Source organism: Hyla sarda, chromosome 7 (genome assembly GCF_029499605.1).
Source record: "Hyla sarda isolate aHylSar1 chromosome 7, aHylSar1.hap1, whole genome shotgun sequence".
Taxonomy (NCBI): Eukaryota; Metazoa; Chordata; class Amphibia; order Anura; family Hylidae; genus Hyla; species Hyla sarda.
Genome location: NC_079195.1, coordinates 198552929 through 198580777, shown reverse-complemented (window position 1 = coordinate 198580777; position 27849 = coordinate 198552929). Strand labels below are relative to the sequence as shown.

General features: G+C 42.7%; 1 protein-coding gene across 2 annotated transcripts in view; it reads left to right on the top strand.

Moving 5' to 3' along the window:
• Positions 1-5480, top strand: part of LOC130283012 (tenascin-R-like) — a 551407-nt gene extending 545927 nt beyond the window's left edge. For both annotated transcript variants that reach the window (XM_056532112.1, XM_056532113.1), the window contains exon 22: positions 2724-5480. In XM_056532112.1, coding sequence (XP_056388087.1) covers positions 2724-2834 — 111 coding nt within the window. In that variant the 3' untranslated portion in view covers positions 2835-5480. The remainder of the gene's footprint in view (positions 1-2723) is intronic.
• Positions 5481-27849: the final 22369 nt, after the last annotated feature.

The following is a 27849-nucleotide window of genomic DNA, read 5'->3' as shown; positions in this document are numbered from 1 at the left end:
CAAAGTGTGTCAGCTGGGCAAAATATCTTAAGGTGCATCATAGAGGCATGTCTAGCAATCATCTTTCTCCAGGAGGAACACTACCCAAAAGTAGCCCCTGGGAGTCTTATGATAGGGCAGCAAGGTAAATGAGTGTGTTGTGTGGTCCCCTCTCCCCTCTCACAGTAGAGTCTTGCAATAGGCAAAGATAGAGAGGCTGCAGCATGCTCCCCTCCTCCCCTTCCTCTTCTCTATGTCTATTCATTTACTGTTACTGAAGACAAGCTTATTCTGACTGAAAAGGTTTCTGAACATTCACAGGTAAGAAAAGGAAAAGTTTAGGTTCAGGAATATGCTTCCCATGATAAAGATATATTACAGTTTCATAAGTTAACATGTATTACGGATGTATGAAAAGTACATTTTAACAGCAGATACAGTTTAAATGTATAGGGTTTAAAGGTATACAGTATATACTATAAAGTAAAAGTGGATTAAATGCTATAAAATCCCTTGCAACCCTTCATACAACACATCCACATCGTGGTTTCACAGAAGGGAAATAGTTTAGCTCGCTTAAAACATCACTTTTAATAGTGTTTAGTAGTAAGATAAATGGTCCTCAAAGTGCAAAACTAATTGGTAATAAGTATAGGTGAAGAGGAGCTCAGATAAATGTTATAGGGCTCAAAACTTCCCCCATTAAAGCACAAAATCCTACAGAAAATCAACTGTGTCAATATACACAAATATAACGTAATTAATCCTGACACGTTTCCCCCCTCCAAATAGATAGTAGGAGTAATGCAGGGTTCATCAGGGGATACAAATGTAGGAAAGAAAATAAATCAACAAGGATATGCAGCTGTGATACAATAACCGCCAGTTAGTGTGGACAATAAGATGTCCGGTCCGGTGGGGACCACTCACTCAGACCATAGGATACCGTCCTTGATGTGGGATGAATAACCTGGGTGGCCGTATGATGTCGGCTAGTCCCCTCCTGGCAGCAGCAGCAGCACATCCACATCATGGAAAGAAAACAAGTGGCACAGTTTCTGCGCAGATTCCTCAATACAACTGAAAAACTGAATTGGGTAGCCTGGATGGGAATTTGTATCATATCCGAAACCATGGCCAAATCCACTGCATAGAAAGTGAAAATCCATGGCAGAAATTAGATGGTATGCCTCAGAATTCTGCCACAGATTTCACAATAGCGGAGGAAAAAAAGACTCTCTTTCCGGGTCATCTAAAGATAAAAATACAGATCTGAGGAGAGCATCCATGAGTAGCACCACAACCTACAATGTTATAGAAAAAATGGAGCTTGTGGTGTAAAAAAAGCTAAACAAAAAATGGGCAGCTATTTTTTTTGCTTCCCGACTACCTCCGGCCACTGCAAAGGAGGGGGGGGGGGGGGGTAGGTCTCAGAGGTTGGGCCTATATCTATATTGGACATGAATGGCATACCTGGTTAGTTTACCAGAAATATCCCAAATGTCTAGAGGAAAGAAGGTTTCTACACCAGCACAGACGGGGGTTCTTTACTGTAAGAGCAGTGAGACTATGGGACATTCTGCCAGAGGAAGTGGTCATAGTGAACTCAATAAAAGAGATCAAAAGGGGCCTGGATGCATTTCTAGAGAGTAATAATATTACAGGTTAAAGGGGTCCTACACTGCCCCAGCATCCGTAAAATTTAGTTTCGAACGCAGGCTGCGGGGGTTGTGACATCACGGTCACGCCTCTCAATGCAAGTCTATGGGAGGGGGCGTGACGGACGTCACGCCCCCTCCCATAGACTTGCATTGAGGGGCGTGACCGTGACGTCACGAAGCCCACACCCAGCGTTCAGAATTAAATATCCCGGTCGCTGTGGCAGTGGAGTACCCCTTTAAGGATAATAGATTTATGGGGACAGAGCGTTGATTCAGAAATTAATCCTGATGCCATATTTGGAGGCGGAAGGGCGTTTTTCCCCCTGATGAGGGACAATTGGCATCTGGCTCATAAGTATTTGTTTTCTTCCTCTGGATCAACACAGTAGGGACACAGTAGTGATAAAGATTGAACTTGATGGACTCTTGTAACTGACTGAAGTTTACAGGAGCACTAGAGACCCCCTGACTGACCCTAAAGGCACTGTGACTGACATTGTGGGCAAGGGCAACAATCAGGAGCCTTGTAGCGGGCACTTGAAACACTTGATTTTGCTATTGTGATTAGGGGTCTTTGGGATTTCAAATGTTTGCACTGACTTGATGATTTTGCATGTCTTTCATTGACATCGGAGAACTTTGGCAGATATAGATGTCATAACACAGTAATGAAGTAATGAAGTGTTGTCATGGTGACATAATTAAAGTAATAGTTTTAAGACTATGTTTCTGCTTCTGGCTTCATAAACACGGAGTCAAATGAGTTAATTTGTCATTTAAATATCTCACCTACTGGGCTTTTCTAATTCATCCGACTGTATATGCAAAATATATAAGAAATGACTTATTTTTCAAAGCATTTAACATGAAATTTGCTACTAAATTAATGAAAGAAAATACGCCTACCTGCCCATTAACACATAATAGCTGCTTACCACAGGATGCCCTAGATGTTTATCACCTCCGTGGCTTTAAGACATATGCCCATTGAGTACAATATAATTGCATTTACTTTATAGCCTATTTTCCATGCTAGTGATAATTTTTTTGACTTATCTGTTGTTTCCTTGTTTTCCTTTATAGGGAATAAACTGGTATCACTGGAAAGGCCATGAGTTCTCCATTCCATTCGTGGAGATGAAGATGAGACCGTACAACCAGCGTACAATGAAGAAGCGTTCCCTTCACCTCTGATTTTAGTTGACCCATCGATAGACATATTTTTCCCCACATCAGACTAGTGCTGCCCTCCACCACACTATTGGACCTGCACAGACATATATTCACAATACTCTTCTCTCCTCCGGTGTGGGCAATATAACATTTTTTTGTGACCTTGGCAACAACTCAACTACTATTCCAAAATTTTTAAAGGTAACCTGTGAAGTTAGAAATGCAGCGCGTACTGTCGGCATCAAGTTATAAAGTGTGAATAGCTGAGCAAATGATAAACATGTTTGTGGGGAAAAACTTGGTATAACTAATAATTTATTCAGCGAAACTTCTGCTCATTCTGGGCTTAGGAGTCCAGTGGGTTGTCCTAATCGGTGATTGACAGCTTTTCCTGTATATGTCACTTATCACTTATTAAGGCAACCCACTGGACTCCAAAATCCAGAACGAGTAGAGGTTTAGATGAATAAATTTTAAGTTATTATATACAAAAGAAGAGAACAAGTGGCACCGATACCTTTATGGCCGCAGCTCCTTAAGATGGACAGTGTGGCACCTAGGCAGGTAACCAGATACATCCAGCGGCGGCGGTGCTAGGACAAAATGAATAGCGATCAATGATATGAATACATGAGAAAAGACAGGTGTCCTGCACTCACCACATAAATGCTGGCTAATCGGGCTGCTCCTCCGGCACGGTTCTCAAGGTTGCGTGGGGCGCTCAGAGGCGACTGCAGGCGGTTTCATGCATAGGTGTGCGCTTCTTCCGGTCTCGTTTCACGTCATCGCGCTGTGCAATGAAATAGTGCAGCTGGGAAGTCATGTGATCTCAGGTGCATTCACACCGGAGGTTATACTGAAACTTTCCCCAGAAATCTATCTATCAATCAGCTCAGCTCTTCCTGCTCTATAACAAGATGCCTGCAGACTAGATTGTATTTTCAATGTGACAGGTTCCCTTTAAAGGGGTACTCCGCCCCTAGACATCTTATCCCCTTTCCAAAGGATAAGGGATAAGATGCCTGATCACGGGGGTCCCGCCGCTGGGGACCCCTGCGATCTCCCTTCTGCACCCGGCATTCATTTGGAGCGTTGGGTGCAGCGCCGAAGGCTCGTGACTTCATGGTCACGCCCCCTCAATGCAAGTCCATGGGAGGGGGCGTGACAGATGTCATGCCCCCCTCCCATTGACTTGCATTGAGGGGGAGTGGTCATGATTTTACAAGCAGGGCGTGACCGTGACGTCACGAGCCTCCGCATCGCCAGTCATCTGGCACAGTTTGCTCCGTGCAACGGATGTCTGGGGTGCCACAGCCGAGATCTTTTGGATAGGGGATAAGATGTCTAGGGGCGGAGTACCTTTTAACCACACATAGAATTATTATCATGGATGCAAGAAAGAGTATTCAACATTGCGAATAGCAACTAGATCTATGTTTGGCCGGACAAACTGGTCACTGTAGGGTCCTTGTCACCTATTCATGGATTACATTATTAGTTTATATGAATATAGCCAGCTAATGATAGGATAGTTGTATCACCAATCGTCACATAGACTGGTAATGGTATGTTGCCTACCACTGTTTCATTCCATGCCCCTCACATTGATACATCATCTTGCGAAGCTTTGATGTTATCCAATGTACCTTTGGCCCTGTACTTTAGAAATTCTTCATTGTACAGAACTTTTTCCCCTGTTCTCCATCATCATATATTGGAAATATTTTGCCACACCACCTCAGCCTTTCAGAGACTTCTCATTTATCCAGTACTAACACTTTTTCCCTTGTCCAGACAACTGGCCTCCACCCGGCCAGCTGTCCTTTATCCTGTCCATAGGGGCATGGTGCTGTATATTTGTCTATATACCTTGCTCTCTACGGAACCTCAGACCCTTTTAACACCCAACAAAACTTTTTTCTGCGGTCAAGAGTTATTGTCTTGCTAATGGTTGATGTGCCAAATCTCCGGCCCCTATCTCTTGCACTTCTGAGTATTTTTGATTTCTAGAGATCTCTTTTTAAAGAATTGCCTGACGTGTGCAAGAGGAGGAGTCTTCCCTCCAGTATCTCTGAAGACACAGGAGCAACCCAGGAACCCATATATCCTTTCCCAGACTCCATCTGTGACAGCATCTGTTATCTTGGTTATGTAGGAGACCCAGTACGTCTCGTATATTGGCAAAATTTCATTAATAATTTGCATTGGCCAAAAAAAGCACATGAGTGCTTTATTGCCTTACAGGATAGTTTGATGACCACATGGTTAATCTTTTTCTTACCGATACCCAAATTAAGTTCGTTTTGGTTTTATTTATTTATTTTGGGGGGGAGGGGGGGTTGTTTTATTTTTTCTTTCTTTTTAATTTTGCATCAGATTTAATCTGTCTCCTACATTAGAGCCAGTTCACACACTGATGCTGGTTCTATACACTGGAGATCATAGTGCTCCGCAAAGGTGCCACTTTCTGTAAAGATATAGGATGCATTAGGGTAACAGAAGTTTTGGGAGCAGGTGCTAACTGCCAAACAAAAGACTACTGAGAGGTGCCTGCCAAAGGGTTAATGGCCCAATATAATCTTGTATCTCTAGTCCTGGATGCTGTTAGCTGATGTATAGATCCTTTTTTAATGCATTTTCTATACGTTAATAAAAGATTCTTATGGGATGATATTATGCGTGTCTGAATCTTTCATGAGAACGTGTAGAGCGTCGAGGAGCTCTCGTGAGATCTGGAGAACATAATTTCACTGAACAGTTCTAATTCAGAGGATCTTCCCCCTGAGGTCTTCATCATGCACAATGAGAAACACTCCACTGACTTTTCTTCTACATGTTCCATTTACTTTTAATTCAAAAAAGCATTATTTTGTGAATTCCATTAGAATGGTCTTTCAATAGAACGATGCACTAGATTATAGATTGAAGGGCCGTGTTTTGTGGGTTAAGATAAGTCTTCAGCAACTTTTCGGTTGCGTTCATCATTTTTCCTCATTTTTCATAGTCTTTTGTGTGTGAATTTTAGACTTTATGGGTATATTTGATGTCTTATCTGTCAAGTGAAAGGTCAACTTTGAAACTATTTCTTTTTTAAGTTTTAGAACTAGTCAGATAACTTTAAAGGTGTGGTACAGAAAAAAATATTATGACTATTTCTTCTCAAACAGCGCCACATCAGTATTAGTAAGGGGTTTTGCCTGTGGAGCTTCAATACCAGACATGACCCATGGACAAGTGTGGCGCTGTTCCTAGATCAAAGCAACAACTTGAATCGTCTAAAAATAATTCAATATAGGTCTGTTATAAGTTAATGGGCTCTTTTTTATAATCAATATTTCTTAGTAGTGCTTCCTCACAATAATTGGTGGCCCCCAGAGATCAACATGGGATTTTAAAAGGGTTCACCTCCAAAAGACCTCTGGGGCCTATCCGACAACAAGAAAAGCAGTCCTGTGTCTCTCCCAGTTGAATGGTGTGGTGCTCAGACAGGTGTGCTGCTGCTCCATTCAACTCTATAAGCCAGATTAAAGGGGTTATCTGGCCAAAGACATCTTATCCCCTATCCTGGGACCCCCCGCGACCTCTGTGCAGCACCTGCATTCTATGTGAAGCTGCATCTCCAGTCTCGGAAAGCTGTTTGTTTGCGGAACTGGAGACGTGACATCACGGCCCCTCCCATAGACATGAATGGAGGGGGTATGGCGTGATGTCACGTCTCCAGTCCAAGAAACAAAGAGCTTTCAGAGACTGGAGATGCGGCCTTGCATAGAATGCTGGTGCTGCATGGAGATCACCAGCCGCAAGCTCCCCCCCCCCCCCCTGATCAGACATCTTATCCTCTATCCTTTGGATAGGGGATAGGATGTCTTTGACAGGAATACCGCTTTAAGATAGTCCATCCAGCCTATAGAGTTGAATATAGCGGCAGTGAACATGTTCAACCAACTCACCATTTAACCAGAGAGACACAGTAACCATGTTCTTGTGATGGGTGGGGGTCCCAGTGGCAGGGTGCCTACTTAACAGATACTTATCACCTTCTAGAAGGTGTTTGTCTGCAGCACCACCATAGGGGAAATGAGGTATGTCCACATACATTTATTGTATTGAAAAATTGAGTATTTCAACCATAATAAATGTTTCTTTGGGCGAAATTAAACAATAAACAATCGTATCAGGAAACCAATGAAACACTGTCATCTTAAAATAAGTCAACCATGCATGTCATGTTATAGCCAGACTAAAGATGTTATCTAAGAAAAGAACGTTCTCAGAAGGATCATTGGTTGTTCTCTCTGAGAAGGGTTTTCTAAACCAGATTAAAGTGCTGTTTCATCTTTATTTCTGTACTTTACCAGTCCTGAATTGACATTGTAAGAGCTTATGGGGCCTCATTTACCAAGGATTTTCCCACTAGATTTTGTATATATATATATATATATATATATATTATTTTTTTTTTGCATATGTGGTGTGCTAGAATTTCCGACAAAAAAAATTCAAAAAACCCTACTAACTCTCCACTTTACTCAGAAAATGCTACAAAGGGATGTGACCATTAGGGGAAAGGGGTGCATCTCCCAAAAAAAATGTAAAAATTTACTAATGTTTCCACCTAAAATGTGGTGGATTTGAGCTTTGGAAAACCCAACAGCTTAGAGCATGAATAAAAAAAGTAAATACAGTAGTAAATACCATGGAAAAATACCTGTTGAAAACAAAAACTCCCAATGAAAACTACACTCTACTCTTATTAAATGAGCCCATAATGTTTTGGACCTAAGCTCTTTCCCATTACGGTAAGGCACACCCAAGCTAAATACCTTATTTAAATAAAGAATTAAAGGGGTTATCCACCATAAGGTGATTTTAGTATGTACCTGGCAGACAGTAATGGACATGCTTAGGAAGGATCTGTGCTTGTCTTGGGGCTAAATGGCTATGTTGTGAGATTACCATAACACTGTAGCTAGCTTTTTGTGAACTTGTATTTCCTGTTTGACTTTACTTTTTTTGACTACAAATCCCACAATTCCATTTTTCTTCCTCCCACACATCAGCCACCCCACCCATTGAAACAAAAGACCTGTTCTTTTCAATCAGGGTGCCTCCAACTGTTGCATTAGTTACAGATTGATCCCTCTCCCACCAAGCGATCGCTCCACCCATTGAAGCAGACAGGCTCCCTGTCATCAGCTTACTAGTGAGTCAGGTCTCGGCCACATTGCAAGCTGGGAGAAATCTGAGACAGCAGTCATTTTGTCTGCTGTTAAAAATTAATAGTGGGGTGAAAATCACAGAAGAATTGTGAGAAAACCGTCACACACAGGTACAGATACTATATTATGAACTACACTAACTTTACAGCCCCTGTAGCATAGTCAAATAAAAAAAAATCCTGGAATACCCCTTTAACCTTAATCCAGCATTCACCATACAAAGTCACCACACATAACTACACGTGGCCATGTGTAGTACAACAGGTATACTGTGTGGTTACAGCACATAACTATATCACATGTATTAAAGTACATACTAGAGACTGCTACACCTACTTTATTTACATGTGATATAATCCAGCACTAACCTTGAAGAACAGGTTCCTATATAGATATATTGATCGATCAACATATATACATATAGATAGATAGAATTTCTAAATATAAAACGGTGGAGGTGGAAACAAACCTATGATAATATGGTAGGGGGACCTATTTGATGTTTGCTATTGCCCTTCCCCACTCTTCAATTGTCTGGTGATATGCTCCTGAATTTTAGATACATACCTTATAAGTTCTCACTTACGGTATCATATAAGTAATCTTTCCACGTGTGCAGTATCTTAGCTTACTGGTGTACCATGCAGGTAGCTTATTGGTGCTCAGTCCTGCTAAGAAAGGTGAATGGTACTTTAGGGTTTCATGGAGCGGCATAAAGTAGAAAAAGTATATACCTATATTCAAGTCCACTGGAGGAGATAATAACCTGCAGTGTTTATGGGTTTTCTACTATTTAGCTCGGCCCGGTAAATCATCGATTCCCAGAGCTGGGATGATAATTTACAAGATATTGAAAAAGCAATGAAATACTAGATATTGTATATGTCAAACCCAGAACCTGGTGTTCTCATATGTAACTAAATCTTTTCAACATTAAATCTGCTTACTGGCCCTCTGGAGGACATGGTCCAAGAAAAAAAAAAAAAAAAAAAAAAAAAACGAAGCTTAATAACCTCCCTCCTGCTCCTTACCTCAAAATCCATAATATACATAAGGATGGTAGAAGCAAAGATATAGACTGCTGTATGCATTTGTTGCAATGAAGGACTATGTAAAGTGTCAAATAGCAAACAATCAAAAGAACAATAGCATGCACTCACCGCTCCAAAGGTGTCTAGGCGTCCGGAGGTCCGGGGTCAGGGGGCAGCATGTGAGGAATCGACGAAGCGCTCAGAGGCTACTCCGGTCGTTTCACGCGACAATGCGCGCTTCTTCCGGCCTCTCCGGCCGGAAGAAGCGCGCATTGTCGCGTGAAATAACCGGCATAGCCTCTGAGCGCTTCGGCGATTCCTCACATGCTGCCCCATGACCCCGGACCTCCGGACGCCTAGACACCGTTGGAGCGGTGAGTGCATGCTATTGTTCTTTTGTTTGTTTGCTATTTGATACTTCAACTGTTTTGCATGCACCCCGCAGGTGTTATCTGCTTCACTGGATCCATATACAGCTCTGCATACAAATCCTTTTGCTCAAGTTGTGTCTACATAGAAGTGCTCTCCCCTACATCCTTTTCTCCATTATACACTATGTAAAGTGTCCCTATGCCTGCTGTAACTTATAGGTTAATAAAATAACCATTACGATATTATTTTTCACTTTAGTAAACAAATAGATTTACAAATTAGTGAACTACAACTTTACTTTGTTTGTAAGGGAAATATATTGACTGCAGGCTATCTCCTTCTCTCTCTGTTAGTTCTCCAGGAAAAAGGACAACTTAAAGGGTTTATCCAGTGTTTAAAAAAAATAAAAATAATAATAATAATAGTGTTCTGGGGTGGAAAATTTACTTACCTAGTTCTGGTCCCCGCTGGTCCCACGTAGCTCAGATTCTTCTCCGTATAGTCTCCCGATCGTCTCTTTACTTCCTGCTTGTTGCAGGACCTGTGGTTTTCCATCTTGGCCAGTGATTGGCTGACCCTGCAGGTCCAGCAACAAGTACTCTTCTTGGAAGAAGGAAAAAGAAAGAAGATATGAAGACCAGAAAAAGGCTAACACAAGCAGCGAAGGAACAGGGGGAGGGGGACCAAGAATAAGTAAGTATCCCTTTTTTTCTATTCTTCCACACCCAAGCTCCATATTACAAAACACTAAATAATCCATTTGAATGGGTTCTACAGTACCAGAAAAACATGTCCACTTTCCTCTCAAAACAGCACCATACCTGTTCATGGCTTGTGTCTGGTATTTCATTTCAGCACCCAGTACCACTCTTCTACATAGGTCATGTTTGGTATTGCAGCTCAGCCCCATTTGTTAAAATGGGCACTGTCAGAATCAAAAACTTTTTATATGTTGTACATCTTGGCAAAACATTATCCTTTCTAATATACTTCATACAAAATATTTATCCTTTTATAGAAATCATGAGTTATGATGAGAAAGACCACTAGGGGTCTCCATACCATCCAGAACATAATCCTTTCCAGCTGCAGCATCATCTTTTTCCCAGCTGATGCACAGGCTGGGACAAAATCCAGTAAGTGAGGGCGGGACAAGCACTCCTCTGTGCGCACTCCTGTCCTATCAGACTACAGCGAGAAAACAGAGAGGAGGGGGTTACAGAAAACCCTAAAGTTATTGGCTGAAGAGTCCCAGCGCAGCACAGCAGACTCAGGGAGAAAGTGAATACATAGTGAGTGAGGGTGGACTCAGTGCTTGCCTGGGACAAACCCCTTCCTGAGCAGTGGATGTCAGAATAAGGTGGCAGCAGAACAGAGGAACAGAGGGATTTGTGAGCCAAATACAGAAGGTAGACACATATAAAAGACATGTAAAGTATCTATATGAACTAGTGATTAACTTATATAAGATACATTTTTTCTGTGCTATGAAAGGTACTCTTTAAAGGCATTATCCAGGATTAGAAAAAAAACATGGTTGGTTTCTTTAAAAAAATCACACTAGTTTAGTCCTCAGCATTGCCTATTCCATTAGTCAGGGCCGGATTAGCGTAAGGGCGGATGGAGCTACCGCTCCAGGCCCCTATGTTAAAATAGGCCCACCGGCCAGTACAGGCGGCCCACATAGGCTGCCCGAAAGGGCCCCCATCACATTACGGATATCCATGTGTTCCGAAAGATCTTTTAAGGACACAAGGATATCCCAGCAGTTACCTCTCTGCGGCGGCCCCCGCGTTTGCTTTAAAAACGCAGGAGCCGCTGGGAGGTAGCGCATGCAGGGACATCACTGACGTCCCATGTGTGCGCCTATGGCAACAGCAGAGCGGAGTGGAGCAGCGAGGAAGAGGACGTACACACGCATGGTAAGTTACCTGTATGTTGTATGTCATCTTCAGTGTTCTGACCACCACTCCTCCAGTGGGGGGACTATACTGCACCTAATGTGGGGGAACTATACTGTACCTAATGTGGGGAGCTATACTGCACCTAATGTGGAGGAACTATACTGCACCTAATGTGGAGGAACTATACTGCACCTAATGTGGGGGAAACGATACTGCACCTAATGTGGGGTAACTGTACTGCACCTAATGTGGGGGAACTATACTGCACCTATTGTGGGGGAGCTATACTACACCTAATGTGGGTGACTATACTACACCTAATGTGGGGGAGCTATACTGCACCTAATGTGGGGGACTATACTACACCTAATGTGGGGGAACTATACTGCACCTAATGTGGGGAGCTATACTGTACCTAATGTGGGGAGCTATACTGCAACTAATGTGGGGTAGCTATACTGCACCTAATGTGGGGGAGCTATACTGCACCTAATGTGGGGGAGCTATACTGCACCTAATGTGGGGGAGCTATACTGCACCTAATGTGGGGAACTATACTGCGCCTAATGTGGGGAGCTATAATGCACTTAATGTAGGGAGCTATACTGCACTTAATGTGGGGGAACTATATCTTACCTAATGTGGGGGAACTATATCTTACCTAATGTGGGGGAACTATACCTTACCTAATGTGGGGGAACTATACTGTACCTAATGTGGGGAAACTATACTGTACCTAATGTGGGGGAACTATACTGCACCTAATGTGGGGGAACTATACTGTATCTAATGTGGGGGACTATACTGTACCTAATGTGGGGGACTATTGTACCTTATGTGGGGACTATACTGCACCTAATGTGGGGAACTATACTGCATCTAATGTGGGGAACTATACTGCACCTAATGTGGGGGAACTATACTGCACCTAATGTGGGGGAACTATACTGCACCTAATGTGGGGAGCTACTATATAAGGATAGGAGTTATACCGTACAACCATGAGTGTCCGGATCACTATATAAGGATAGGAGTGATACATTTTATAAAAAGGCCCAGAAAAATTCTCAGCACCAGGCCCATGATGCTCTTAATCCGGCCCAGCCATTAGTATAGTCAAGTTGTAATACTACACATGAAGACCAGGGAGACGCTGTTTATGGATTAAAGCTGCCATTTTTAAATCCCAGATAAGCCTTAACAAAGTTTTCACTTCCTTATATCTTTGCTGCAGTTTTAATAGGACAGTCTTTATTTATCTTGCATTACTTGTGGCAGGAGCGGCTCACAATCCATTGCTCAGATGGGGACATCCTGCTGTGCAATACAAGTCCTTAAAAAAAAATATGGAGCTTTCAATCTAATGACCATTTAATGAAAGCGCAGTCGTTTACAACATCGGGGCAAATACTACAATTCCTGAAATTGCCAAACCCAGTGGCATATAATCTAACTGCAGATCTCCCCACGACTCTTATCTTTAAAAACTGAAGAATAAAATTAATATTTAACACTAAATTTCAAGACAAGGCAGGGTAAACTGAAATTAATTCATCTCCAGTAAAGAAAAAGATTACTTCATGTTCAGTAAACAGCAACTTCACCGAAACCAATTGTTAAATGTCATTTTGTTGTGTTACAACATTCCTGGGGTGATATAATCACCTCTGTCTTAGTCGCTCTGAAAGTGAAAACGTATTTTATTATTTGATACAGTATTACGCTATGAATGCCAAACTACAAGCAGCTTGAATATAAATAGATAAATAGATTGGTAGATATACATGTAGAAATGAATCTTTGATGGGTGTATCTTAAAGGGGTACTCCGGTGGTAAAATTTTTTTTATCAATTGGTGCCATAAATCAAACAGATTTGTTAATTACTTCTATTAAAAAATCTTAATCCAGAGTAGGAGCAACTCCCCATAGCAAACCTCTCCGGCTCCAGACAGTTCCTGATACAGACAGAGGTATCAGCAGAGAGCTCAGTGGTCAGACAGAAAGGAAATTAACTAGGGCGTGCGTGCGCTGGAGCTCTTACATTTAAAGGGCCAGTACTCATTTAATTAAGCGTCTACACCTGCAACCTGTCTTTAAGTATCAGCTCCTCCCTTTGTTCCCGGACGGATCTTTGTTGCCTTGTGCCCTAGTGAAAGCATACTGTGTTCCTGATATCATGTTCCTTATCCTTGTTCCTTTACATGACCCTATACCTGTGCCACCTGCCCTGACCTACTGCTACCTTGACCTCATCTTGCCAGTTTCCTTTTGTGCCTCGCCTCATCCCAGCAACCTGTGTGGATGAGTCATGCAAGGGGTAGTGACCTGAGTGCCGCCCGCCGCAGCAAGACCATCCCACTTTGCGGCGGGCTATGGTGAAAATCAGCGGCACCTTAGACTCTGCTCCCTGGCATGGCTCACGTCATCATCCACACAAGCCCAGAGGATCCACCACATCCCCTGACCCGTTACAGTAATTTACAAATCTGTTTAACTTTCTGGCACCAGTAGATTTAAAATAAAAATGGTTTCTACCAGAGTACCCCTTTAAGATACATATAATCGCTTCAGGCTTCCTAAGTGGACCCTCCCTATCTGAATTATATGCGACTACTTGAGTTAAAATGGGAAAAATGGGAACGCCACTCCTAAATACCTTATCCCCTATCCAAAGGGATAAGATGTCTGATCGTGGGGGTCAGGCCTCTGGGATTCCCTGCAATACGTACCGGCACCCCGATGTTCTGAACATTATGTTCAGAACGCTGGCTTTAGGTGGCTGTGGTTGTGTTGTCACGTTACGCCTCCTCCATTCATGTCTATGGGAGGTCGCGTGACTACCGTCCCACAGACATGAATAGAGGGGGTGTGGTGTGACTTCACGACCATAGACGCCCGTAGCATTCAGAACACAGAGATCAGACATCCGTTAGGTAGGGAATAAGATATCTGGGGGCGGATTACCCCTTTAAAGCAGGGCTTCTCAACCAGGGGTACGTGTACCCCTAAGGGTACACCAAGGGTTATGAAGGGTACGGCAATTCGCTGACAATTGGCCAGAGTGGGTATTGGACGCCACTGTCCCCACGGCAGCTCACTATATTGTACCACGGCCGGAGCTGCGGCGGTAGCCGCTTTACATGAACTGCAGTGGCTGCCAGGCCTGACAAGTGATGTCAACCGTCATAAGGAAGTCACCAGTCAGTGCAGCCCTCTGACTCCCACTGAACAGGACAGACACAGGCCTGGTAAGCATGTTAAACTAAGTGCAACACCGCATTATGGGAGGGTGGTATTGTATGTATCTCATATATATTGGCCCAGGGGGAATGGAGGGGGGAATAATGGCACAAGGGGATTAAGATGGCGGGGGTAATGGCAAAAAGGGGATTAAGATGGTGGGGTTAATGGCAAAAGGGGATCAGAGGGAGGGGGAATAATGGCACAAGTGGATTAAGTATCGCATTAGTTTCGCATTTGAAAGATAAACACACTATGAAATTAAGTACTTTTATGACTTATTTTTTCCAAAGGTAAAACTTACTTACGCACATGGGGTACACGTGGACATACTTTCTAGTGTTGAGCGGCATAGGCCATATTCGAATTCGCTAATATTCGCGAATATATGGACGAATATTCGCCATATTCGCATATTCGTTAGTCTTATTTTATTTTCGCATATGCGAATATTCGCGCACGCGAAAATTAACATATGCGAAAAGTTACATATACAAAATTAACATATGTGAACATTCGCATGTGCGAAAATTCATATACACAAATTTTCGCATATGCGAAGATTCGCACACCAGTCTTACACAGTAGTATTAGAGCCTTCTTACACCACATAAGCTGGAAGCAGAGAGGGGGTGATCACTGTGATGTGTACTGTGAAAAAAAAAAAAAAAAAAAAAAGAATATTCGTAATTACGAATATATAGCGCTATATTCGCGAATATTCTCGAATTCGCGAATATGTGATATTCACGAATAATATTCGAATTGCGAATATTCACAATTCGAATATTATTCGCGAATATCACATATTCGCGAATTCGAGAATATTCGCGAATATAGCGCTATATATTCGTAATTACGAATATTCGTTTTTTTTTTTTCTTCACAGTACACATCACAGTGATCATCCCTCTCTGCTTCCAGCTTGTGTGGTGTAAAGAAGGCTCTAATACTACTGTGTGAGACTGGCGTGCGAAAATTAGCATATGCGAAAATTAGTATATGCTAATTTTCGCATATGCGAATTTCCACACGCCTTAATTTTCGCATACGCGTATTTTCGCATACGCGTATTTTCGCATACGTGGAACTAGAACGAGGATATAACGAATATGCGAATATTCGTCCATATATTCGCGAATATTCGCGAATTCGAATATGGCCTATGCCGCTCAACACTAAGCAACACTAATACTTTCACACTTTGGTGGTACAGTCGGAAAAAAGGTTGAGAACCACTGCTTTAAAGAGTTATTGCTACTTCGAAAAACTTTTAATATGTTGACCAGACATGAAACACGCAGCAATTGCAAGTTACAACCCTATGCACGACAGCATGCTTTACTGCCTGGCCGACCAGCCCATCCATAGTCATTCACTGCACTAGAGTCTATGTGAATGAGTTGGGTTTGAGTGACAGCTGCTGCACACTTAATGCGGCTGTAACTAGCGGTCGCGGTCATTAGTATTATGCTGCTCGAACTATGAGCAGCATGAAACAGGGACAAGCTCTTTTATACCAATGTTATATATTTCAGTCTGAACATATGAGAAATAGAGCTTCCATCCCATAACTCACACTGGGGAGTCCCACTGAAATCATATGGCTTGCGGTTTTAGCCTTTGCCCTTCTGAGAGGTTTCTCCCTGTCAGTTTATACAAGCAGCAGGCAGAGAGATCTATATTTAGCTTCATCCCATAGGACATCATCTCATCTGGAGATTCTGCACAGGTGTTTTATAAATGCAAATAATTATTGTATGAGCTCACCTACTATATTACTTTACTCCTGATCTCTTTAGATAAGGCAGCGCTCTATACTTTGTAAATGCAAATGATTATTGTATGGGCTCACCTACTATATTACTGCACTCTTGGTCTCTTTAGATAAGGCAGCGCTCTATACACTGAGGGGCATACATATAGAGCTGGGTGTGAAGGGGAGATTTCTGAGAGTGCCAGGAGGGATTTCATAGGAGATAATGTCATACTAAAGTGCACAGAGTGGCTAAATATAATTTACTGGGGGCACATGACCCAGCTACTTATAAAAAGGGTTCACTATAAAAATGAGATGGGGCTAGAATGAAGCAAATTGCATGGCAGGAAAATTGCTCCTGAATAAGCATTATGTGTAAAAAGAAAAAATGGAGTAAAAAGAAAAAAATTGGAGTGCTTCTTAAAAGGGAAAAAGGATGACAACTATCCAAATCATTGGATATCAGATATAAAGAACATAGCATAGTAAATTAAATGGAAGAAAGTAAAATATAACCTCTAACCATGAGGCAAGATCAAATACATCAGGTGGTGATTGACCTATTAAAGGGGTACTCCGGCGCTTAGACATCTTATCCCCTATCCAAAGGATAGGGGATAAGATGCCTCATCGCGGGGGTCCCGCCTCTGGGGACCCCTGTGATCTTGCACGCCGCACCCCGTTAAAATCAGTCCCCGGAGCGTGTTCGCTCTGGGTCTGATTACTGCCGATCACGGGGCCGGAGCATTGTGGAACATCACTCCCCTCCCATAGGCTTGCATTGAGGGGGTGGAGCGTGACGTCACACAGGGCGGAGCCTTGACGTCACAACGCTCCGGCGAAAACGGTCCGGGGACTGGCTTTTAACGAGGTACGGCGTGCAAGATCACGGGGGTCCCCAGCGGCGGGACCCCTGCAATCAGGCATCCTATCACCTATCCTTTGGATAGGGGATAAGATGTCTAAGCGCTGGAGTACCCCTTTAAAGGGGTAATTTGGAAAACATTTTTTTTTAAATCAGCTGGTGCCAGTAAGTTAAACAGATTTGTAAATTACTTCTATTTAAAAATCGTAATCCTTCCAGTACTTGTCAGCTGCTGTATGCTTTTTTGTTTGACCACAGTGCTCTCTGCTGACACCTCTGTCCATGTCAGGAACTGTTCAGAGCAGGGACAAATCCCCATAACAATCCTATCCTACTCTGGACAGTTCCTGATATGGACAGAGGTGTCAGCAGAGAGCACTGTGGTCAGACAGAAAAGAAATTCAAAAAGAAAAGAACTTCCTGTGGAGCATACAGCAGCTGATAAGTACTGGAAGGGTTAAGATTTTGAAATAGAAGTAATTTACAAATCTGTTTAACTTTCTGGTACCAGTTGATATAAAAATAATTATCTTCTATGGGAGTACACCTTTAATGTTATGATCATGTGATAAAGGCAATGATATACAGAAGTTTTCAATCAGGTACTAAGATTTAGTAAAATTATGACTTCCCTAGTGCGCAATAGAATTTGGAGCTGCCAATAGCTGTGGAGTCACATGTAGCTCCCATGCCACTGGTTAGGGGACTCTGTTCTAGAGAATCACTCTTTATTACATGCAAATGCAATGTCCCAGTGCAGTATATTTTGTGCAGATTGATGACTGATCATCTTTTTCGTACTGTATATATAATGCGCTTTAAATTGTCAAATTGAGCTTTTCTAATGTTACCAGGTAAAAGCAGAAAAGTACTTTCATTCATTCACATTTGTTTCTGCTCTCTGCTGCCATCTCTGGTGAAACAGCATTACTGTGATTTAACCTTCAAATAGTCTCTGGTGTTCTCCAGAATTCACCAGAATGTTCCAGAAAATAAGTCAGGCTACTATGATTAGGTCCCTTTCCAGACATCATAGTTAGAGCAAGTTAATAAAGTTTTCCATGATCGTACGTACGTACCGCTTATAGGCTACTATGCAGAGGACGACAATAACCTGTGTACAGTCGTTATCCTGAGGGGGGAATTTATCAAGGTTTAGGTGAATGATTTTTGCACACCTTTAAAGGGGTACTCCACTGGAAAACATTTTTTTTGGTACCAGAAAGTTAAACAGATTTGTAAAGTGCTTCTATTAAAAAATCTTAATCCTTCTAGTACCTATCAGCTTCTTTTCTTTTTGAATTTCCATTCTGCCTGACCACAGTGCTCTCTGCAGACATCTCTGTCCATTTTAGGAACTGTCCAGAGCAGGATAGGTTTTCTATGGGGATTTTCTCCTACTCTGGACAGTTACTAAAATGGAGCCAACATGTGTGACTTTTTACCACTTCTGTCCACAGTCAATTTTGAAAGCCAGGTCTGGGCTAGGGTAGATTTGTGCCAAATTGTACGACAAGGTGCACATGAGAAATTCCTGACCACTGCAAAAAGTTAACCAGACTTTGGCACAGCTACACAATATGAGAAAAAGCATCTGAAGCAAAAGTTGCAATGACAAACCAACACCACAAAAACAGGGTAAAACCAATGTCAAATCCCCCCCCCCCCCTCCTTACTTCTGTTGAACTTTTCTTACTTGTCTGAGGGGAGAATAGATGAACAAGAGCCCCGTAACAAATGTGTGTCTTTGTGGACCTATGGCCTAGGCCAGATACATGTTTCCTATTGGTAGCCAACCTAAAGAATTTTCCAAAGTCTTCAGGGATATACCAACTCAGGAACTGCTCAAAACAACATCTACACTCCACAAGGGTTAACTCCTTCAGTGCCATCTACCATCTTCCATCATTTACCCCAGGTACTGATTTAGTTGGAACTGTTCAAGATCTGTGCCTCTTCTATGTGAAAAATGTTCGGTAAAGGTTACTCATTATGCTGCAACACCCTTTGAGTCCCGGCGTCTTGTTTCAAACTGTGGGCGTAACATTATGGGCCTTCCACATGCCATCAGTCCTAGGATATATAGGCTATGTGACATCGGTGCAGCCCTGCAGTCATTTGTAGTTACTCTGGGTCAAATTATCCACATTAGCCATCTGTGACATCTGCAACTTAAAGGGGTACACTGGTGGAAAACATTTTTTTTTTTTTAAATCAACCGGTGCCAGAAAGGTAAACAGATTTGTAAAATTACTTCTATTTAAAAATCCTAATCCTTCCAGTACTTACCAGCTGCTGTATATTACAGAGAAAGTTATATATGTTTGCTATGGAGATTTGCTCCTGCTCTGGACAGTTCCTGACATGGACAGAAGTGTTGGCAGAGAGCACTGTGGTCCAAGAGAAAAGAAAATAACTTCCTGTGGCGCATACAGCAGCTGATAAGTACTGGAAAGTTTAAAGGGGTACTCCCCTGGAAAAATATATATATAACAACTGTTGCCAGAAAGTTAAACAGATTTGTAAATTACTTTTATTTAAAAATCTTAATCTTTCCAGTACTTATCAGCTGTTATATGCTCCACAGGATGTTCTTTTTTTTTCTGTCTGACCACAGTGCTCTCTGCTGACACTTCTGTCCATTTTAGGAACTGTCCAGAGCAGGCAAGGTTTGCTATGGGGATTTGCTCCTACTCTGGACAGTTCCTAAAATGGACAGAGGTGTCAGCAGAGAGCACTGTGGTCAGACAGAAAGGAAATTAAAAAAGAAAAGAACTTCCTCTGGAACATACAGCAGCTGATAAGTACCGGAAGGATTAAGGTTTTTAAATAGAAGTAATTTACAAATCTGTTTAACTCTCTGGCAACAGTAGATTTTTAGAAAAAAAATTCCGCCGGAGTACCCCTTTAAACTGTGACTTTCTCCACTGTGGGATGAGTGGGACTACTAGTATCAGCAGACCTTGGTCCATCACCGTGTCCTCCCCAGGTCACTGCACAAAGGATAGGAAGTTTTGTCCAGCTTCATCTAAAAATTCAAACTAAAATCTTATAACCCAGGAGATTCTTATAATCATTGTACCGTGACAGAACATGGAGAAACTTCTACGGACAATAAACCCTGCAGCTGTCTCAGGGCCTGCTAGAAGTATTGAAGAAGATAGAATTAAAGACGATTCTAGAAATAAATGACAGATCAAGATCGAGAATCATCGTACTACATTCAGGGTTAATGACCTTGTATCCTACATTACTGTATATGTCATTTACATGAACTCAGTATTATGCTATATACAACTTTGGCTAAATTTGTACAATTGAGTTTTCACTGATGTTCATAAAGAAGACAAAACCTGAGGTTATACTGGGTTACATAGTTACATAGTTAGTACGGTCGAAAAAAGACATATGTCCATCAAGTTCAACCAGGGAATTAAGGGGTAGGGGTGTGGCGCGATATTGGGGAAGGTATGGGATTTTATATTTCTTCATAAGCATTAATGTTATTTTGTTCCAGGAATGTATCTAATCCTGTTTTAAAGCTGTTAATTGTTCCTGCTGTGACCAGTTCCTGAGGTAGACCGTTCCATAAATTCACAGTTCTCATGGTAAAGAAGGCGTGTCGCCCTTTGAGACTAAACTTTTTCTTCTCCAGATGGAGGGAGTGCCCCCTCGTCCTTTGGGGGGGTTTAACCTGGAACAGTTTTTCTCCATATTTTTTGTATGGGCCATTTATATACTTATATACGTTTATCATATCCCCCCTTAAACGTCTCTTCTCAAGACTAAACAATTGTAACTCCTTTAATCGCTCCTCATAGCTAAGATGTTCCATGCCGCATATTTTTTTAGTCGCGCGTCTCTGCACCCTTTCCAGCTCCACAGTGTCCCTTTTATGGACAGGTTGTTAAAATGTATTTTATTTTTCTATTTCTGCATGGTTGTAAACTTGAATAATTGAATGTCTCAGATAATAAAACTTTGAGTATTAGGTTAAGAAAATACAAACAGACTAAAAAAAAAAAAAAATTTTTTAAATGATGGGAAAATGCTGTTCAGCCCTACATGGCCCTATGTGAAAAAAATTATTGCCACCTTGCAACTGGCTTGGTTTTCCCAGCCAAACCCAGGTATGTTTCCTGGCAAACGTGTTTAATATAAACATAATTTAAAACAGAACCAGAATCAGTAGAAAAAGGAATCGAAAAACATACCGTATTTTTCGCCATATAAGACGAACTTATAAGGCGAATACACACCTATTGCGGCGGTCCCTGCGGACCTGCAGCTAATACAGGACATCACCGATCGCGGTGATGCACTGTATTAACCCTTCAGATGCGGCGGGCAGCTTTGATCGCCGCGTCTGAAGGGTTAATACAGGGCATCACCGCGAAGCGAAAATACCACTAACCCGGCTGTTGAGTCGGGCTGTTCGGGACCGCCGCTGCCGCGCGTCCCGAACTGCTTACAGGACACCGGGAGGGACCTTACCTGCCTCCTCGGTGTCAGCTCCGTGCCGGGATCCCTGCATGGCCGGTGCTCTAATTCGTTGTCATCACGTCATCGCGCATCCCGTCCTGTCATCCAATAGGAGCGGCGTGCGGAGCGGCGTGCGTAGCGGCGTGCGAAGCGACATCATGGCGCCGATGGAGAGCGAGGATACCGGACAGCAGAGACGTTCCGGAGCGACGGGGACACCCCCGGGACGCGGCGACAGCGAAGAAGGGCGACATCTAGGGCAGCGGTAACGGGTCTGGAGCGGCGGGGACACGTGAGTACTACCTCCTATACCAGTGGTCTTCAACCTGCGGACCTCCAGATGTTGCAAAACTACAACTCCCAGCATGCCCGGACAGCTAACGGCTGTCCGAGCATGCTGGGAGTTGTAGTTTTGCAACATCTGAAGGTCCCCAGGTTGAAGATCACTGTCCTATACTTTACATTGTATTTGGTTCAGAATCTTTATTTTCTAGATTTTTATCCTATAAAATTAGGTGCGTCTTATATGCCGGAGCGTCTTATATTCTAAAAAATACGGTAGCTAATTTCTTTCAAAAACTACTCCCTGTCTAGACACAACATATCTCACAACTTTTGCTGAGAGCACGGAACGACAAGCCATACCCCTAACACACCCTAATCATGCCCTTAGCAACCACACCCTAACCACGCCCACATATTCAAAATGGGAATACCTCTTTAACAGCAATAATGTTGGGAGGCTTTAACCTGAGCTTACAAGGACCTCCTATACACAGGTGACAAACTGGCAATCATTATCATTACCACAACAGACCATATAAGTGATTACAGTGCAGTTACATCGAGTGACTCACAGGTGATGTCTTCTCTGATTAGAGCTGTTAACTTTCCTTTTTCTTTTCCAACTAGCTCAGAACGTCATGATGATTTCTTCCAGCTATGACTCGACTCTATAGTGCCTGAACAGTAATAATATCCCCTAGGTGTCCCACACAGAGTTGGTAGATAAGTGGGTGGGTTGGAACCAATTCATAGCTTCCCCTCTGTAGGAAGAAACCCCTACATGGTTGCCCCCTTTAGGTAGGAGTCCCCCTGTAGATAGCTGCCCCCATGTAAGTAGCAGCCACCCTGTAGGTAGCAGATTCCCTAATAATGGTTACCCCTCTGTAGGAAGAACCCCCTAGATAGTTGCCCCCCTGTTGGTAGCAGCTATGCTTTTCTGTTTTCCACTGGTTGTTCAGTCCAGGGTTAAGACCTACTGCTTTGGGTATTAAGCAGTAGGTCCCCCATCCAGAGGAGCAGTGGAGCACAGAAGCAGTAGAGATTGATCTGGAAAAACATCCACTTACAGGTCACCTGTGGGGGTCCAAATTAGGATGAGAGGTAAAATGTGGCCAAATGAGAAAAGCTACATTAATGAATATAAAGACAAGCTTCTACGAAGACAATAATGTGCTCATCTGTTTATTAGGCAGAGCTACCCACTTCTTATACACTGGGTATATACTAAGTGTACGTCTCAGGTTTTGCAATTATACATAGCAATTAGAGATGAGCAAATTTTTGAAAAATGTTGTTCAATCTGAATTTATTTGTGGCGAATCACTATTAAAAACTATTTCTGGCCTACAGAGAGCCTCAATAGGGGTTTAGAACACTTTGCTTTGCTGTAACACGCATAGGGTGTGTGCTGGGTTAGTTAAATAATACTGTTATTCAGTATGACATGCAGATAGAGGCGTCGCTATTAGAATCACTGTCGCAGAGTGGCACGAGTATGAGGAGATCATATAGTGGCTGAATGACATAGCGTGGAGGTGGCAGAAGCATGAGGAGACCATATAGTGGCTGAATGACACAGCCTGGAGTTGGCGGCCACATATAGTGGCTGAATGACACAGTCTGGATTTTAAGGCAGCATGAGGAGAACATATAGTGGCTTAATGACACAGTGTAGAGGTGGCAGAAGCATGAGGAGACCATACAGTGGCTGAATTACACAGCCTGGAGTTGGCGGCAGCATCTCCTGGCTGAATGACACAGCCTGGAGTTTGCTGCAGCATGAGGAGAACATATAGTGGCTGAAGGACACAGCGTGGGGGTGGCGACAGCATGAGGAGGACATATAGTGGCTGATTAACACAGCGTGGAGGTGGCAGCAGCATGTGGAGACCATATAGTGGCTGAATGACACAGCATGGAGGTGGCTGCAGCATGAGGATAACATATAATGGCTGAATGACACTGCGTAAAGGTGGCGGCACCATGAGGAGACCATATAGTGGCTGGATGACACAGCGTGGAGGTGGCAACAGTATGAGGAGACCACATAGTGGCTGAATGACAAAGCCTGGAGTTGGCGGCAGCATATAGTGCATGAATGACACAGCCTGGAGTTTGCGGCAGCATGAGGAAACCATGTAGGGACTGAGTGACACATCCTGGAGGTGGCGGAAGCATGAGGAGACCATATAGCCTCAATAGGGGGTGTAGAACACTTTGCCTTGCCCTAACACGCATAGGGAGTATGCTGTGTTAGTGAAATAATACTGTTATTCAGTATGACATGCAGATTACAGGCATCGCTGTTAGAATCACTGCCACAGAGCGTCTGGATGTGGCAGAAGGTAGACCATGTGCCGTCAAAATTGAAGAGAATAAAGAGATTTTTTATGTAATTTTTACTAAATTTACCCATTCTGGTGAGTATCGAGCTGGCATTCCTCCGCCAGGCAAGTTAACACCTGTTCCAGCCCCTGCCTCTCAGCACCCCCCTGACTGTGAAAGTAAGAATGTTTCATTTAATCAGTTATGGTTCATTGTTATCGCTCCAAGCTGTTTCATTGGATTCTTGTGTTGGTTCCACAGGTAATATGACATCGACGACCTTAGGGCCTCAGTCAAGATTACATCGATTTTTTTTTATTTTAATTTAAGATTTATATTAAATTCACAAGTTTAATGTCCCGTCTTTTACTTTGAACTAACACTGTCTGACCACAAAACCCAATCTAACAAGGAGTCAGATAGTGGTACAATGACAGAGCCTAAACGTGGCAGCTAGAGATGAGCAAACTTTTGAAAAATTTGATTTGGCCGATTCGCCAAAATTTCCGAAAAAATTAGTTTTGGTCCGAAATTACTCGTGGCGAATCTGTATTAAAAACAGCTATTTCTGGCCTACAGAGAGCATCATTAGGGGTGTAGAGCACTTTGCCTTGCCCTAACACACATAGGGAGTGCGCTGTATTAGTGAAATAATACTGTTATTCAGTATGACATGCAGATTACAGGCATTGCTATTAGAATCACTGCTGCAGAGCGTCGATGTGGAAGCAGGAAGACCATATGTTGTCAACATTGAAGAGAATATAGAGATTTTTTATGTAATTTTAATTTAATTAGAATTTATTTACATTTTTGGAGTACTCATTTTGGTGAGCATCGAGCTGGCGGTCCTCTGCCAGGCAAGATACTACCTGTTGTATGAAAGTGCGAATGTTTCATTTAATCAGTTATGGTTCATTGTTATCGCTCCAAGCTGTTTCATTGGATTCTTGCGAAAATTCCACCGATTATATGACGTAGAGAACCATAGGGCCTAGTTATGAAAAGATTACATCAATTTTTTTTTTATTTAAAATTTATATTAGATTCCCAAGTTTAATGTCCCGGTGTTTATTTTGAACTAATACTATATGACTACAAAACCTAATCTAACAAGGAGTCACATGGCGGCACAATGATAAAGCCTAGAGGTGGCAGCAGCATTAGGAGACCATAATCTGGCAGAATGACAGAGCCTTGAATTGGCGGCAGCACGAGGAGACCATAAAGTGGCAGAATGACCCAGTCTGGGGGTGGTAACAGCCTTACAAGACCATAGGGCCTCAAAAAAGAGAAGATTAAAGATATTTTTGAAATTTTAAATTGAAGATTTTAGATATATAAAAAATTTTAAAGTTTAATTTAAGATGCCAACGGCATAAGGAGACCATATGGTGGCACAATGACACAGCCTGGAGTTGGCGGCAGCATGAGTAGACAATAGGGCTTCACAATCCCTAAGATTAAAAGATGAATTTTAAAATTGAAATAGAAGATTTTGAAATTGAACTTTAAGATTACACTCCCAAGTTTTAATGTCCCGGCGTGGGGTTACAAAGGACAGAATCTAACAAGGAGTCACGTGTCACAAGGCGGCACAATGACAGAGCCTGGAGGTGGCATCAGTATGAGGAGACCATATAGTGGCTGAATGACCGCCTGGAGTTTGTGGCAGCATGAGGAAACCATAGAGTGGCTGAATGGCACAGCCTCGAGTTGGCGGCAGCATGAGTAGAACATATAGTGGCTGAATGGCACAGCCTCGAGTTGGCGGCAGCATGAGGAGAGCATATAGTGGCTGAATGGCACAGCCTGGAGCTGGCGGTAGCATGAGTAGACAATAGGGCTTCACAATCCCTAAGATTGAAAGATGAATTTTTAATTGAAATTGAAGATTTTGAAATTGAAATTTAAGATTACACTCCCAAGTTTTAATGTCCCGGCATGTTGTTACAAAGGGCCAAATCTAACAATGAGTCACATGGCGGCACAATGACAGAGCCTGGAGGTGGCATCAGTATAAGGAGACCATATAGTGGCTGAATGGCACAGCCTGGAGTTGGCGGCAGCATGAGTAGAACATATAGTGGCTGACTGGAACAGCCTGGAGTTTGTGGCAGCATGAGGAGACCATATAGTGTCTGAATGGCACAGCCTGGATGTGGCTGAAGCATGAGAAGATCATAAAGCGGTTGAATAGCTCAGCCTGGAGTTTGTGGCAAAAGCATGAGAAGACCATATAGTGGCCAATTGGCAGAGCCTGGAGTTCGCTGAAACATGAGGAGACAATATAGTGGCTGAATGAGACAGCCTGGAGGTGGCAGCAGCAGCATCAGGAGTCCTGAAAGTGACCCGGTGGCAGAGTGGTGTGGTGGGTGGCAATACCAGTATCCAGTGACGAAGGTGGGTGAAAAAAGATCTGATGCGGAGGAATGTTTGTAACTGGGGAGCAGTGCCTTAAATCTGTTTGGCACTCTGAGGAGGCAGAGTTGCACACTGTCACAGGACCAAAGGCCTGAGAGCGTGGAGGCGGAAGCAGTGTGACCTGTCCAAGTTGCTGTTCTGGCTGTACAGGAACCACATTCACCCAGTAGGCCGTAAAGGACATGTATTATCCTTGACCATAGTTGCAGCTCCACATGTCGGTGCTGCCGTGCACTTTGGTACACTTTGGTAGAGTAGGGTGGTGGGGGTTAATACCAATACCCGGTGACAAAGGTGGGTGAAAGAAGGAGAACTTGGCATCAGATGTGTGGCGTCAAGTGGGTGGAAGGCTCAGAATAGTAGCTGAGGCAGGTAGGCAGAAGAAAACGGTCATTTTTGTGAAAATATTGAGGTATTGAGTATATGCATTACCTAAAACTTAACTTTTCTTAGGATACGATATATCAACCCCCAATAATTTTTTAATCTAACAAAAGGAAAGATGTGCAAAAAACACCATGTGCTACCAATACCACCAAGTATTTATGCAATGCAAAGACCTCTTAAAGGTGGAAGGGAACAATGTATGGTCCATTGTAACAGGTGTGGGTGAAATTTTCCCCTGTAAGGCCCTACTCTTGCACTATTAATTCCTATATTGGCAAGTGTTACTCGTCCTAAAAAGGGCGGCACCACACAGGACAATATCCCTATTTCTAACCTAAAAACACTGCCATTTCCCATGGTTTTTTATTCGGAAGTAGGGAGAGGTTCCTGTGTGGGGCTGCCCTTTTTAGGAAGAGTAACACTTGCCAAGAAGGGAATTAATAGTGTGAGAGTAGGGCCTTACATGGGAGGTTTTTACCACCATATGTTGTTCCTTCCACCTTTTAGAGGTCTTTGCGTCGCATAAATACTTGGTGGTATTGGTGGCACATGTTTTTTTTTGCATACCTTTCCTTTTGTTAGATTTTCAAAAAAATTGGGTCCATATATTTTATCCTAAGAAAAGTAAAGTTTTAGCTAATGCATATCCTCAATACTTACTTGTGGTCTAATGCAGATGAATTTCTGAAACTGGAGACCAGCACCTTAATTATGTTTTCCAGTATCCAACTCTCATGGAGT